General features: G+C 35.6%; 1 protein-coding gene across 1 annotated transcript in view; it reads right to left on the bottom strand.

The window, feature by feature from the left end:
• Positions 1–14,067, bottom strand: part of LOC131873673 (asparagine synthetase [glutamine-hydrolyzing]-like) — a 39,016-nt gene extending 24,949 nt beyond the window's left edge. The window contains exons 1-4 of the mRNA XM_059216821.1: positions 13,978–14,067; positions 13,733–13,871; positions 11,705–11,789; positions 11,437–11,532 (exon numbers count right to left, since the gene is read on the bottom strand). Of these exons, the coding sequence (XP_059072804.1) occupies positions 11,437–11,532; positions 11,705–11,789; positions 13,733–13,871; positions 13,978–14,057 (400 nt within the window). The 5' untranslated portion in view covers positions 14,058–14,067. The remainder of the gene's footprint in view (positions 1–11,436; positions 11,533–11,704; positions 11,790–13,732; positions 13,872–13,977) is intronic.
• Positions 14,068–17,392: the final 3,325 nt, after the last annotated feature.

The raw sequence follows: 17,392 nt of genomic DNA, 5'->3' as shown, positions 1-17,392 counted from the left end.
AAATATTATTTTTTGAAAACTTGAATAAATATTTTAAATTCATCCCCACAAAAACAAAAGATTTGAAAAATTCACATACACACAAAACATTGAAAACTACTAAACTTCAACTTGCAATTTCTCGCCTCATTAGTGATCTAATGAAATTACTTAAATAAATAAGAGGTTGAAATCCATTTTTGCTAAATACGTCTTGTCTTCAAACAAAAAAGATGAATATTGTTCAATCACAAGAGAAATAAATTTGAAATATCGAATTATAATTCTCCCCATTTCTCAACTCCTATATAGGATTTTTAAGGAAAAATGATAATAATAAAATTTTATTCTCCCTTCATCTTCTCACCATTTTTTTTGAATTTGACCTCATTTTTAGCATCACCTTTGATCCCTTTTTTTTAAACAATTACCCTTCAAAAATAAGGTGAAGTTAGTTTTTTGAAAACTTAGGTTAAATTACTAAATTATTTCTCTTACACCACCCCATTAACCTATGAGAAATGAAATAATAGGCTAAGGGTCTTCATTGGACTTACGCTGGTGTAGGGGATGTGGCAACTTCTTCATACATAGTGATCAACTAGAATTTGATTAAACAAAACAAAAATCAACAAGGTGGTTCATATTAATACTTCTTTGCTAGATTTCATTTAACCTTTGTATCTTTTTCGAAGAGCTCGTCTCTTGATGTTGGATTTGAGCTACCACTTGAAGTTATCCTAATATAATAACTCAACGAACTTGAGCTTGGAGAACTCAAACTTAAGAGTCAATTAAAGTTTGAACTTTCAATTACGCTTGCAAGGTGAGGAAAAATATTGCCATATTTTATGTCCATTATTACTAGTATTTTTTATTGTATGATAGTTTGCCATTGCCGTATTCTCTGTTCATCAAAACTACATCATGACTTACAATTAATTGCTTTGTGTTTGGATTATAAAATCTATACCTTTTAGGTGCATCAAAATATCTTATTAAAATACAAAGTTGATACTTCACATCCAACTTCTTCCACTACTAAATTAGAATGTATATATGTCAGACAACCAAATGTATGAAGCGAGCCATATAATGCTTATTACCACTCTAATTTGCCTTTGGAGTGATGTTCTACATTGATTTTGCGGGACTTCAATTCAAGATGTATATTGTTGTTGCCATTGCATCTACTCAATAATAAGTTAGAAGATTTTTTGATTACAACATACTTTATGGAATAAAGATTTGCAAACTATGGTACTCCCATCTAGCGACTCAAATTGCTAGCTCCTTCCTACTTCAATGGTCGACATTGATACCTTGCGAGATTGTCATGGTCACAATTTCTCTTCCCCTTTCGTGTGAGCTCCTCTTTCTGTTGAGCCTGGATGTGTTTTGGGTGTTGTTATCCCTAAGTATTTATCTAAGGTTGACTCACCTGCCACTTCTTCTATAGTGAGTGTTGGTTGTGGCCCTTAGTGACCTATTACTATTGTTGTGGGATGTAGCTTTTCTCAAGCAATCGGTTCTAGTTCTGCTCACCCCTTGAGGGAGAAAACTCATTCTATTCCTTATATCAAAATATTAGATCAATGGCAGTTTATGCACAAGATGTGGTGGAAATTAAGGACTTCTACTAGCATAGAGATTTGGATTGCATATTCTATGACCATTGGTCTTCTTTTCCTAGCCTACACAACTAGGTGTTAGGTTCTTGGAGACCTCTTGTGGCAAGTAAAATTGAGCTCTTCCCCTAAGCCTCTTTTGAGGACATAAATTTAGTGTCAGGTAAGTTGTGGGCTTGGGAGAGTACTTTCTCTCTATTAAACTTTGGTCTACTTCCTTTAACCCTTTTATTGAGACACTAAATGTGTGTCCAATGTGGGTTAAAATTTTGAATCCCCCCTCTAGATTTTGGAGGTTTCTTGTTACAAGGCCACGAGCAACTCAATTGGCCATTTCTTGAAAGTTGATGATTTCACTTCCTGGATGAACACTCTAATTTTTCTCACATGTCGATGAAAATTTACATCTCAAAGCCTCTTCATGGGATGTGGTTTTGATGATTGGGGATAGGTCTTGGACTCAACCTATTGATTGTGATGGTCTTCGTTCCAAATGTCATGTATGCCTTCTCTATACCTAAGTACAAATTGTTCTCTCTAATGTAATTAATAGAAATATAGAGAAAGATTAAGAAGCTTTTAATCAAAATAAATTAATACGTGCTTCTTCTATTTTTTTACATTCAAACACTTTACATATATATAGGAGTTTAATCTCCTAAATAATAGGAAAGTCCAAAACCAACTCTCCTAATTATATTGAGTTGTTTGAACAACTCAAAACCATACCACTAATAAAATAACTTATTGAACAAACCTTGTAACTATTAATAATATTAAGTTGTTTATTAACAACTTAATATCATGACACAAATTATTTTATGCCTTCTAATATTCCTAATATCTAGATGTGAACACTAATTCCCAACAGTAATAAGGGAATTGTTACTGGTGGAAAAATGCTAACAAAGACCAAGGTAAGTGCACCAAGATGTGGTACCAAAAAGGTGCCATTTTTATCTTTCATAAAAAGATATCATTGGCATGAAATGGTCACCCAATCCTTCAGGTTGGATGCCCAAGGCAAATCCAACCCAAAGGGTTGGTATTTTCCAATGTAAACAATTTGGCGAATGCCAAATATGGCACTCTCCAAATGTTCTGCATTGTTAAATTGCAGGTTTTGTGAATGGGCCAATGTTCTAATTGGACACAAGTTATACCCACCCCCAAAGAAGAATATAGACATGAAATATAACATTTAAGTATACTTTAAGTTATATTTCATGTATATATTGGCAAGTTGTTTGAGATTGGTTTCATCTCTATAAGAATTACAATGTAGATTCTAGTTTTTAGAGGATCATATAAAATTTTAGACTTAATCAAATTTCAGTGATCAACATGCTCTTATTCTCTTTATCTCCCCCAAACTCTAGACCTATATATATATATATATATATATATATATATATCTCTATCACTCTTTTTATGACCTCTTTCTACCTTTCTCTACCTCACCTTCCCTCCTTACCCCCATATCTCTCTCTCTCTCTCTCTTCTCTCTCTCTCTCTCTCTCTCTCTCTCTCTCTCTCTCTCTCTCTCCTCTCTCTCTCTCTCTCTCTCTCCCCTCTCTCTCTCCCTAGGTTCTAGGACTTATATCTCTCCCCTCTCTATTTCTTTACCTCCTCTCTCCTTGCCTCCTTACGCCTCTTTCTCTTTTTGTAAACTTCTCCCTCTCCCTCATCTTTATATCTATCCCCTCTCTAGGTCTCCCAATCACTCCCTATCTACCTCTCCCTCCCTCCCTTCTTATCCCTTGCTTTCTCTTTTCTCTTATCTCTCTCATTTTCTGTCTCCCTCCCTTGCATAAGGTTTAGGGAATAGAGAGTATGATATAGGGTTGAGAATATAGAGTTTAGGGTGGAGGTATTGGTATAGAGTATGGGTATACAAGATTGATGGTACATGGTTTAAGGTACATAGGGTCGAGGGTATTATCCCTATCAATACTTCTCTCTTCTCTCTCTCTCTCTCTTCATTGTCTAGGTTGCCACCTCTCCCTCCTACCCTTTCTCTCTCCATCTCCCCCCCTTTCTAGGTTTCTCCCTCTTCCCTCTCCACCTCTATACCTCTCCATCCATGTCTCATTAGGCACCTCTCTCTATGACCCTCTATCTATCTCTCCCCCCCCCCCCTCTCTCTCTCTCTCTCTCTCTCTCCTCTCTCTCTCTCACTCACACACACACACACACACACACACACACACACACACACACACACACACACACACACACACTCACCCTCTAGGTATCTCACCTCTCTATCTATCCCCTCTCTATTTCTCTCCCTCCCTCTCCACCTCTCTCTCCATCACCCCTTACACATCCCCCCTTTATGAATTCTCTCCTTCACTTCTCTCTCCCATAAACTCTAGACCTTTTACTCTCCCTCTCTTCTATCTCTTTCTCCTCTCTCTCCCCTCTCTAGGTCTCACCTACACTCTCTCCCCTCTCTCTCTCACCTTCCCTTCTTATCTCCATATCTATCCTTCCCTCCCTCCATCTCTCTTCTTCTCCTATTGTTTCTCTCCACCCTCTCTTGTTCTCTTGATCAATTCCTATCCCTCCCAACCTCTCTTTCCATGCCTATGTTTCTCCTTCCTTCCATATTTACCTCTCTACCTCTCCCTCTTTGTCTCATTACCCACATCTCTCCCACTCTATCTCTCTCACCTCTATCTTTCCACCCTAGGTCTCTCACCTCTATATCTCTCTCCTCTCTAATTCTTTCCTCTCCACCTCCTTAAGCCTCTTTCTCTCTTTTTGAACTTATCTCTCTTATTTTCTTCTCTCTCCCTCACCTATCTACCTCTTTCCACCCTAGGTCTCTCACCTCTATATCTCTCTCCCCTATAATTCTTTCCTTTCCACCTCCTTACCCCTCTTTCTCTCTTTGTGAACTTATCTCTCTAATTTTATGTTCTCTCTCCCTCACCTATCTACCCTTTCCCTCTCCTAGGTCTCTATCTCCCTCCTTACCCTCATATCTATCTACCTACCCCACTCTCTCTTATTTCTCTCCATTCGCGAGGTCATCACCTCTCTCTCTCTCTACTATTTAGGTTTTTCCCTTCCTCCCTCTCTACCTCTCTAATTCTCCATCCTTGTATCATTACCCACTTCTCTCTATGCCCCTCTATCTCACTACTCTCTCTCCCTATCTAGGTCTCTCACCTCTCTCCCCCTATATGTATCTAACGCATCCCCCTTAGCCCTCTCCCTTTATGAACACACACACTCTCTCCCCCTTCACATCTCTATCTCCTCCTTCCCAAGTTCCCTCACTCCTTCCATGTCTTCATCTCCCTTCATCCACACACACACACTCTCTCTCTATATCTATCTAATATAGGGTTTATGGTATATATAAATTCTTTAGGGTATAGGTTTTAGGGATTAGGGTGGAAAAAAATGATAGACCTAGGGAAGGAGATAGAGAGGTGGGGGAAAGACATAGAAGAGAATAAGAGATTATATAAAGGGAGAGTGGTAAGGGGGAGGGAGATAACTAGAGAGGGTACCTATAGAGAGATGAGATACCTAGAGGGAGAGAGAGAGGTTAGAGACCTAGATGGGAAGAGAGGGGTGAGATAGATAAAGGGGGATATAAGAGGAGATTTTATGAATTAGGAGAATGAGAGAGAAGAGGAGGGAGAGAGAACAAAGAGAAAGAGAGGGCTAAGGAGGGGGGGGGGAGAGAGGCATACATGGAGTGAGAGACCTAGAGAAGAGAGAGGTAGATAGGTGAGTGAGAAAGATAAGAAAATTATAGAGAAGTTCAAGAAGAGAGAGAGAGGGGTAAGAACGTAGGGAGAGAGGTGGAGACGGAGGGAGAGAACTATTGAGGGGTTAGATAGAGATGTAAGATACCTAGAGGTGGAGAGAGAGGTGAGAGACCTAGATAGGGAGAGAGATAGATAGAGGTTGGTAATGAAATATGGATGGAGACATAGAGAGGTGGAGAGGGAAAGAGGGAGAAACCTAGAGAGGGGGAGAGAGGGTGTGATGGAAAGCAGATGATGTAGACAGTAGAGAGAATAAGAACTAGTAGGGAAGGGAGAGAGATGGGGATAAGGAGGGAGAGGGAGATAGAGAGGGAGAGAGGAAGAAAAGAAGGGAGATGTCTAGAAATGGGAGGGATTGATAAGAGGAAATATGAAAGAATAAAGAGAGAGGAGTAAGAGGGGATTGAGGGAGAGGTAGACATGGAGGGAGTGAAAGACCTAGGGAAGGAGGAGATAGAGAGGTGAGGGGAGAGAGAGAAGAGAGGGAGATAACTAGAGAGGGGAGAATAGACAGGTCAGAGAATTTAGATGGGGAAAGAGAGATGAGAGACCTAGATGGAAAGAGAGAGAATTGAGATAGATAGAGGAGGATAGACAGAGGTGATTAATGAGATATGGATGAAGAGGTAGATAGGTGGAGAGGAAGGGAGTGAGAAACCTAGAGAGGGGAGAGAGAGTTGATGACCTAGATTGTAGAGAGAGAATACAAGAGGAAGAGAGTATAACATAGAGTGGGGAAGCGAGATATATATGGGGGTATTTATGGATGGGGAGATAGAGAGGGAGAGGGGAAGAAAGGGATGGAGATACCTAGAGAGGGGATAGAGGTAGAAGAGGAGAGATAAAACAAAAAAGAGAGTAAGAGGGCATGGATGGAGAGGTAGACATGGAGGGAGTGAGAGACCTAAGGAAGGAGGACATAAAGATGTTAGGGTAGAGAGAGAAGAGGAGGGAGTTCATAAAGGGATAGAGTTTAAGGGGGAGGGAGAGAGAGGTAGAGAGGGAGGGAGAGAACTATAAAGGGGACTTATAGAAAGGTGAGAGACCTAGATAGCGTGAGAGAAGTGATATAGATAGAGGGGGATAAAGAGAAATGGGTAATGAGACCTATATGCAGAGGTAGATAGGTGGAGAGGAAGGGGGGGAGAAACATAGAGAGTGGAGAGAGGGTGGGATGGAGAGGTGATGACCTAGACAATGGAGATAGATAATAAGAGAGGAAGAGAGAATATGAGAGAGTGGGGGAGGGAGATAGAGGAGAAGGGAAGAAAGGAAGGGAGAGACCTAGATAGGGGAGGGAGGGAGAAGAGAAGAGATATAAGAACAAAGAAAGGAGTAAGAGGGGATGGATGGAGAGGTAGACATGGAGGGAGTGAGAGACCTAGGGAATGAGGAGATAGATAGGTTTGGAGGGAGAGAAAAGAGAGGGAGAGAGTCCATAAATGGATGGGGGTAAGGGGGAGGGAGAGAAAGGTAGAGAGGGAGGGAGACAACTAAAGGGTGGACAATTAGATAGGTTAGAAACCTATAGAGGGAGAGATATGTGTGTGTGAGAGAGAGAGAGAGAGAGAGAGAGAGAGAGAGAGAGAGAGAGAGAGAGAGAGAGAGAGAGAGAGAAGGATATAAATGGGGGTAAGGAAGGAATGAAAGGTAGAGAGGGTGGGATATACCCAAAGAGGAGATAGAGAAGTGGGAGAGGCGAGAGAGGGAGAGAGATAGGTCTAGAGTTTGGGGAAGATAAAGAGTGCAATATAGAGCTAAAGAATGCTAATAGGAGCATGCCGATTACTGAAATTTGACATGTTGATTGCTAAAATTTTATATGATCCTCTAAAAAATAGAATCTACATTATAACTCCTATAGAGCTTAAAGTATAAGAAAGAAAAAAGACATTGAAATGTGTATACTTATTCTTCTTCAAGGGTGGGTATAACTTGTGTCCAAATTGGAAAATTTTTCCTTTCATAAAACCTTTAATTTAACAATGTAGAACATTTGGAGAGCGCCAAATTTGGTGCTCGCCAAATGCAAAAAAATCACTTTTCACATTTGGCAAGCACCAAATGTGAAATGTGAAATTTTGAATTTGGTGAGCGCCAAATAGGGCAAGCGCCATATTTGGCACTCACCAAATGTTTTGCATTGGAAAACACCAACCCTTTGGGTTGGATTGTACTTGGGCATCCAACCCAAAGGGTTGGACGACCATTTTAGGCTTGAGACGTATTTTTATCAGAAGATAAAAAAAATTCACATATTTTTGGTCGTGCTCATCATCAAGTTTGCACGTGGTTCAATGCAACTAAAAAAAGCACCATAATATCACTAAGCTCTCTCTTAGCTATCCAACGATGTAGTTTTTTTCACATTTTGATTTTAATAAGGCTTTCATCTTTAATTTATTTTGTTAGTGTGTGTGTTTTTTATCAAAAACCAACATGTGCTATTTTGAGCATAGTTTTTACATGTTCATCAAATATTGAAGCAACTTATATTTTTAGAAACTAGACTTCATTCTACATGCCTTAAAAAAAAGTTCTGATTTTTATTAGTTTTCAATGATTTTAGGGGGGAGCACGCTCAAATTTATGTTTTTTAGGATGTGTCCACTTTGATTATTAGTAAAAAATCATATTCTCATTAAACAATTAACCGAAAAATCCGGCATAAGCTACAAGGTGTTAGCTAATTTCTCCCCGAAGCGATTTTAAAAATTCTAAAAAAAGAACATTTTAGGGAAGCCACAACAGAAGCTATGTTATGTTTTTTGCATAAAAATAGGACCACTTTTTGTGGTCCCCCTTTTTGAAGCCCTTATTCTCCACCATTTTCAAAACAAATTAGTAGTTTAGAAAGTAGACTCAAAGCACTTTGACTCTTGACCCTGTTGCATCTTTAAATTTCTAGTGTAACTATGTTCAATTTGTTATTGAAGTTTAGACACAGTTGTTTTCAAAAAAACAAAAAAAGAGTGGCATCTTAAGACCCCCTTTTGGTACCACATCTTGGTGCACATACCCACCACTTGACTATTCATGCTTTTGATTCTTTATCGGATGGATCCTCTCAAGATGATGATGAGTCCTTAGCTTCTAGTGTGACTTTAATGTGCCTTGTGAACCCTATTGGGGAACCTCCCTCCCAATCTCACAACCTCATCTTCCCTTAGCTCGGAATCAACTCTAGATTACTCATATCATGGTGGAAGGCCACCTTTCACCATGTTGTTCTATTTATCCTTCTTTGCACCATTAAGAAGCTTTCCATGGGGGATTCTTCTATTGCTTCTCCTTGTTCTAATAATTTGTAAGATAATATATCATGGACTATTGTAAGAAGAAATATCTCCTTAATTCATTTTCCTAAACTCATGCTCGAGTGTTTGGTGAGAGGCCAATTTGTTCTAGGCCCGATATTGTCTAAGTGGGACTTGGAGAGTCCTATCTCTTTCTTTTGTTCATAGTTATATTTTGTAGCTTGGTTGCAATTGTACCTTTTTCTCTAGATTGTATTATTTCTAACTAGCATGGACTTGTTTTGCCTAGGCTTTTGGCAACCTTTGTAAAAGGTCAAGACCCTTGTTTCTCACTTAATCGATTAAAAAGCATTCATGCCATTTCCATAACAATGCAATTTTCTTTTTTTTTGCAGTACCATTTTGTTGAAGATATAAGTTATAGTAAGTTGTTTCTTGATGCTATAATTGTTACAAAAAATAAAGAAACATATTGAAATGAATTTTTTTCTTCTGTTTGTTCTAAATATTTTGAGAGAATATGTACTTTTCTTTTTAACTATATTCTTGAAATGCTTGAAGCATTCAAAGATTTCAAATTTCTATAAGAAAATAGATCCATGTGTGGTAAGAGAAACCATCAATAAAAATAAATGAATATTCTTACCTAACAATTGTTCCTATGTACAAACAAAAATATCAACAAGCACAATCTTCAGAGAATTTTTTTTCCTCCATATTTTTTTCATTGAAAAACTATTTTAGTGTTGTTTATCAGGCCCACACTTTGAACAAACTTCTTTTGCTTGAATTGTTAGAAGTTCTCTCACCAAATTTTTCATGTGAAGCAAACTCAAGCAAAAATGATCCTTAAAAATTTAGATGTCTAGATAATGTCAGTACCATAACCATGCATCATCTTTAGTTGCTTTGGGGGCATGTACTTTAATGAAAAGCAATGTGAGGAAATAAAACCAAGCAAACACAATCCTTAAAAAAATAGATGTAGATAATGTTGGTGCCATAACCATGAATCATCTTTAGTTGCTTTAGGGGCATGTACTTTAATGAAAAGCATTGTGAGGAAATAACCCATTCTCTATGATTGAAGCCTTTACTACAAGTTTGATTATCAATCAACTTATCAAATAATTTTTAATGTAATTATCTTCAAATACAACTTTAGTATTTTTTGCTACAATCTATGTAATACTTTAAAAAATTATGTTCTGATTTTTGATAGAAACAAAGTAACATGAATATAAATATTTTCTTCCTCCTTAGTCTTTACATTAAGAATATCTTTTTTTCATTACATTGATTTTTAATCATCACCAAATTTTACTTGAATTCTCACCTATTCATTTGAGTTCTAACTGATTCATCTAATTTGATGAATAGATCAAAATTTATTTATCATATGGTTTGAACAACCACTATCTAGGAACCAAACTTATGACATTTTTTTGTCAGGTTACATGTGACGAATGTTTCAAGTGTTTGCATCTTCAAAAGATTCTTGAATATAGTTAGCTCTTTGTTTATCTATTGCAAATGCCTTCTTTCTACATAGACATAGTGTCCATAGCATTCACAATATTCATATTGGATACTTTTGTGATCCATAAATATTCTTCTTCCTCTTCCTTTTCCTCTACCACATCCTCTATTAGTAGGAGGCTCCTCTTGAGATTTAGTTTATTGTCAAAGAGTAGTAGATTTTTTTTCAATTATTATAATAAATAGAAAATTTCCCACTAGGCTCTCCATAGGACATTGCACACTCTTCATAAGATTGCAAAGAATCTACAACTCTGTCATTTTGAATGTGATTAGATATTTACTTTTGTCATGTTGGCTTTGACCATGGAATCAAATTTTGGGAAAAAATATCTTAAAATAATTTCTACAGTTTTCATTTTTGTTACAACTTCCCCTTAAGTCCTAAGTTGGTTCATAATACCTTAGCCCTTGCAATAAAATTTTGAATGGTCTTAACTTCTTTCACTCTAATATTTTCTAAAGGTTTGAAGTCTTTTTGGTATGCAATTTGTTAAGCCTCCCATATATTTGTTGATTTTTTTCATGTCAAAAATATAAAAGAAAAGTAAAATTTTGAATGGTCTTATAGCTTCTTTCTCTCTGGAATTTTTTTTCAAAATATTTTCTTAAGGTTTGAAATCTTACCAATCTTAACCTTGTCTGATCCTTGGTGTAATTTGCAAAGCCTACCATACATCCTTTGATTTTTCATGTTTGATTTTCTATGTCAACAATATAAAAAATAATAATAATTTTGAATGGTCAATAGCTTCTTTTGCTCTAAGACTTTCAAAATCTTTTCTAAAGGTTTAAAGTCTTACCTATCTTAACCTTATGGTATGCAAATTGCAAAGCTTCCCATATATTCTTTGATTTTGTCATACCAACAATATAAGAAAAGGACAAAATATTCAATTCACATTGAATGGTGAATAGAACTTGGTTGTCCATATTTTTTTTGGTCATCCTTCAATTGAATCAATTAAAATGTAATCAAAACATTTAAAACATTTTGATTTCCAAGTTAGTGTATCCTACTTCCTAAAGATCTTTGAGACAAGGGTCTTGAAAATATTAGAAATTAAATTCTACACAATGATACAATAGGAAGAAATGAAAACAAGATGCTCACAGATCTCACACTACACTGAAAGAGAAAATATTGAGAGAATTTTTTTTATAATTTTTTTTGCTAAGAGGCGATAAAAAGGTTCTTAACAATTTCTGAAAGAAACTACATTAGAGTAACAGAGAGAGCAATACCTTGTTTACTTGAAAATATATGTCCAGGAGGAAAGATTTCGAAACGTTCACAATCATCATGCAAGGCTTTCATTTCTGAGGCAAACCAGATGGATCCTGCAATGAGGCAAAACAGCAGAATTTAAGCACTACCAATTTCATCCAAAGCTAGCTGGATCAATATAGTCAAGCAGATTTTGTTTTTAAAAACAAATTAAAGAAAACATTACTGAAATATCTGTTTCTACATTAAAAATTTAATGCTTAGGAAATTTCTCTGATTTACTACCAAGGTTGAGGAAGTTATAAGCTCCCTTGCATACGTAGAATCGAGACCCCAGCCGATATATAACGGTGTGATACCAATTGCATCTCTGGCAGCAATGAAACTATTATCTCCACTGTTGAAAACAACAAAAGAAAACACTCCATCCAACTGCTGAACCAATTCCTCTCCATTCTCCTCATACTGTAAATGCGCATCGTTAGAAATATCAAAATTTTGATGTTATAGGTGGCATTAATTTTTCATAGTTCATTAGATTAAGATAGAAGTTTCTAGTTTAATTTATGAATGTTTTTTTTTTCGACATTTCAGGTGGAGTGTGATCCAAAACGTCGAACAAAAAAACAATCAGATAAACGGAATGTGATCCAAAACATCCAAAAAAAACAACAATCATCGGATGGACATCCAAAATGTTAACAAAAAAATATCTGTCACTCTACACGCTTATAATATTTGTAGGTTCACATAGGTCAGTATACTGTTTGCTCTTGAAAGAAATCCTTGTTTGCTTACCCATTTGACATTGTTTACACACCGGATTAGCAGGCTTAACAATTTTAGGCAAATCTCTAACAGCTTGTGTAGAACTTATCTTAATCATTGAATCAAAATTAATATAAAAATGTTGAATTGATCTTAATATAAAAAAATTGTGTAGAACTGATCTTTAATCATTTTGGAGTTTGATCTAAAATGTTGAAAAAAAAACACAGTTTAAACCAGAAGCTTGCATCTTAATCTTGATGCTCACAAATTAAATTCTTACACTTAAGAAGAATAATCAAAGATGTACAATGAGACTTTCTAATGATGAACTTCTGAATGTGATCCAAAACGTCAAACAAAAAAAACATACACAATTTAAACTAAAAGCCTATGTCTTTAACTGTCAAATTTTTAAACCTAAGAAGAATACTACAAGATGTGCAATGACTTCACAGTCACTCCCAGTTCGAAATACATGTGATGTAAGTCTGTCTCGCAGTTCCTCATGGTTGTATATCTCCCCATTAGCCTGCAATGGCTTTAACTGTTGGCATACATCATTAAAACTAAAAGACCAAATCTAAACTCACTTAAACTTTGGGCTCATTCTCAAGTGACCCAGGCAAGAGTGTGCGATCTATAACAGTATAAAACAAAACCGAATTCTTTTAGAGTTGATTTTGGCTTAAACAGAACACTCTAAATTTTGATTTTCTTAGACGACTCATTCGAAATCAGATTATTAAAATCAAAAGATTGAATCTTAACACAGTTAAAATTTGGGTTCAAAACTGAATTCTTTTAGAGTTGATTTTGGCTTAAATAATACACTCTAAATTTTGACTTATTTCGATGATTCATCTGAAATCAAATCATTAAAACCAAAAGACAGAATCTAATCCCAATTAAATTTTGGGTTCAAAACTGAATTCTTTTAAAACTGATTTTGAACTAAACAGAACACTCTAAATTACTTGTTTAGATTACTCATCTGAAATCAAATCATTAAAACCAAAACACTGAATCTTAACCCAGTTAAATTTTGGGTTTAATTTCGAGTGAGTGAGGCAAGACTGTGTGGCTTAAAAGAATGGCAAACAAAACTAAATTTCTTTAGAACTGGTTTTGATTTAAACAAAACATTCTAAACTTTGATTTGTTTAGACGATTCAACCAAAACCACATTAATAGATGGATGATATTAATGTAGATGCTATTGACTTGCTCAAATGATTCATCGACCAAATTACATTAATAGATGGACAGATGGCCCTATTGCAGAAGCTAAAGTGTGATTCCAAATAAACCAGCTAAACAAATCAAAACTTAGAATATGTTGTACTCCTATGATAGAATGCCACCTAAAACCAAATTAAATTTTAATAAAACTCAACCCACAAATCCTTTTACGAAGGCTGGCTGACCTAAGAAATTGTGTAAAACAAACTAAAAGCTGTGAAATCCCAGCTCTTCTTATTGATACATCAGTTAAGAAAGGCCTAAAGTTTGCAGGGACATATAGGAAAAGAGAGAACTACTTACAGCAACAACTATGGTTTCGTCCTGTCCATACAGTGGCTGGTCCCCCGATGAAGGGTCCACAATAGCCAGCCTTTGATGTGTAATAAAGCAGTTGCCATGTTGATATATTCCACTCCAATCTGGACCTCTGTGCTTCAAACTGATATCATCAAACAAGTAATTACAGCCATATACTTTTAACACCATGGATTAATACTACCTAAAAGAAAAAAAGAAAAAAAGAAAAAAAATTCAAATGCTTGTACCGTCTGGAAAGCTCAAGCAGTCTAGTCCTTTTAGCCTGAGATACATCTTGGCACCCTAACACTGCAAGGATTCCGCACATTTTTCTAATAAGATTATCAGAATAGATAATGGAGGATGAATTTGATGAGTTCTAATAATATAGAAGTGATTTCAGAATGGAAGGAATTACATGTCTACGTGCATGCAGATGGTCGACACAGCACTACAATATTCCTGACGCTTCACAGACAGCTCAAACTCTAATACATACATGTCAATATGTCAATACACAATTTATATTAGCACTTATGTCTTCTGAAGGTAGAATGTGTGGGCAACATCTATACCCCATTCAAAATTTACCATTGATCATTATATTTTAATTTTTAATTAACAAATACCATCAATGATACATTATGGGTGCTGCATAGACAATCTCATCCATGTATCTAAATACATAAATAGATACATTATAGCTTAATTAATCCTACTTGAAGCTTCTAAATATGATAGTAACTTAAAATAATATTTATATATTAATTGTAAATAATAGGATTAATTCAATTATAATTATTATCTACAAGATAAATCATGTTCCCTTTAGGCAAGCACCATTTTATTTTATGCTAGTGCTATTAGCTCAAATCCATGAGGTGTGGAACGAAAAAAGATTATCGACACCTTTGCATTGTTTCTAAATGAGTCATTTTACAAGAAAGTGTTTCATGTTGGCACAATTAAACAATTTGGAGTTGATAAAAATTAAGATAGGATATTATGCAAGGAATTAATTGTTAGAGTGTAGAGTTTACCTAACTCACATCTAGGCTTAAGTCACACTTAGCGGCTAGATCTAACTTAACCTTGACATTAAAAGTTAAGTTCACTTTATAGTTTAGACACTTTTTTATCTCACCACATGTGCACGCGTGAGGTTAGTCACTTAGACATTTCACCTCATTAGAGTTTGGAGATATTCTCTCCTTGTCTTATGGAAGGTTGAAGACATTTGTCCATCCCCCTCCACATTTACACACATGTCATTCACATTTAAGGGTTAGTCATAGTTGGTTTGCACTATATCACCTCACACACATCTTGTATATATATGGGTGTTGCATTATGTACTTAATCCATTTTATGTTAATCAATGTGTTGATTGTTGTTTGACTTGTTTATGCTTTATACACTATGTGAGTGATTGTTTGGACGTGACTCCATGATCTTGGATTCCCCAACATGGTATCGGGGTCATAGGAGCACTCCTCACTTCCGTTATTTGTGTTTCTAGATTATTCAACCCTTTCAATAGTGTCATTTCTCATAAAAAAAAATTATTCTTTCAATTTTTTTACTTCCTACACATTTTGTACATTAAAAAAGGAAAAAAAATTAGTGGAGGGCCATATTACCCTCTACTCATCTACCATTTTTTTGGTAGGATTTTGTTTTTGTAGACTATGTGGCCATTTTGGCCTATCTTGCAAAAGTTTTGTGGCTATTTTATTGGTCTATTTATAGGAAATTTGTTGCCTATTTGGCATGTTTGTGCAACATATTGTAGACTATTCAACCTATTGACAAGTTAAACACCCTTTTTGGTTGTAGGCATTTTGAGTAAATTTTAAATTTGACGGTATTCGCTCGGCAATATCTCTAGTTATTGTTCCTCATTTGGAACATTTCAACCAAGATTGCCTATGTTGGTACCTGCAATAGTAAATAAATATTTTCCCATGTGTTTTGCAAATCTATGTGACATGATTTAAGAGAACAAATAGGAAAAACAAAACATTCCTAGGTGTCATGATTTGAGAGAACAACTAGGCAAAAATTTGACAACTTCTTTTTGGTAGGGCTCTTGAGAGACTCTCTCAATGCAATGTATCCTAGAAGGATCAGAAGGCTTGGGAATGAAATGAGGATTGTACTAGAATTCACCAATCCATTTTGAAATGGTGGATTTGTTTGTTTGATCCCATGAGTTGTAGAAGAAAAAATGGCTATTGGCACCTTTACACTACTCCCAAATGAGAAATTTTGAAAGAATGGATTCCTTGTTGAAATAGTTAAATGGTTTAGAGTTGATTAAAAATGATATATATAGTACTATAGAAGTACTTGACATACACTTGTATTTTAAATGAGATATTTGTAGATGCCACAGTTTGAGAGAACAACCAAATGAAAATTTAGCAACCTTTTGATTTTAGTCATTTAGTGCAATGTATCTTAGAAGGATCAAGAGACATGATGAATGAAATGGGGCCTCCAGTAGAATTCATTGACCCACCTCAATGTGTTTTCATTGTTGATTTAGACTCATGAGGTGTAGAAGAAAAACATGGTCATTGACACTTTTATACTCCTACCAAATGAGGCATTTACAAGAATGAATTCCTTGTTGGTATGGTCAAACAATATGGATTTGATAAAAATAAACATCTGATATTATAGATGGATCCAAAATTCATCCATAGGTGTATATGAGACATTCCTAGGTACCACAATTCGAGAGAACATCCAAGCAAAATTTTGGTGACTTTTTTGCTCTCATGATTCCCAAGAGACTATCTTGAACCAATGCAGTTAGATGGATCAAGAGACCCCAAGAACAAAATGAGGGCTCTTCTAGCATTCACTATCCCCCTTAACATGCTAGTATTGTTTTTTTGGTCCCATAAGGTATGGAAGATAAAATATGCCAATTAGCACCTTTACATAGCTCCCAAATGATACATTTTACAAGAATGCACTCCTTGTTAGCATGATCAAATGAGCTAGAGTTGATCAAAAAATTAGATAGGCTATTGTAAAGGGATCCAACATTGACCTATAGGTTCCAACAAGATATTCTTAGGTGCCACAAAATTTGGTAGAACAACTAGGTGAAATTTTGACAACATTTTATTCTTAGGGTTTTCAAGGGACTATCTCAAACTAATGCCTACTAGAAGAATTGTGAAACCAAAGAAACAAAACAAAGCCTCTAGTAGCAATCACTAGCGCACCCTAATGTAGTGACACCACTGATTTGGTTCCATGAGGTGTAAAAGTAAAAATATGGTTGTTAACATCTTTACACTAATCATAAACAAGACATTTTATAAGGATGCATTCCTCCTTCGCATGGTCAAATGGTCTGGAGTTAAAAAGAAATGAGATACAATATTGTATAAACACCCGACTTTCTATTAGATCATAATTTTATTACGGGTCATTACCCTTAATGCATTTATGTATTGTTCTAATATAAGGTTAAAAACCTTATATATTATATTCTTTATTAAGCATATCCCATTTAAAATATTTAAAATCTAATAACTATTGGATTATCAATTATTTATGAATGGGGGTTATTAAATAGGTGTGTCCAATATCCCTTTAGGTATTTGGCCATCCTTCCTCCTATATTTAAGGAGGTTCTCTCTCATT

Source organism: Cryptomeria japonica, chromosome 2, assembly GCF_030272615.1.
Source record: "Cryptomeria japonica chromosome 2, Sugi_1.0, whole genome shotgun sequence".
Taxonomy (NCBI): Eukaryota; Viridiplantae; Streptophyta; class Pinopsida; order Cupressales; family Cupressaceae; genus Cryptomeria; species Cryptomeria japonica.
The sequence above is the reverse complement of the archived record's forward strand: the minus strand, read 5'-3'. Positions and strand labels throughout refer to the sequence as shown.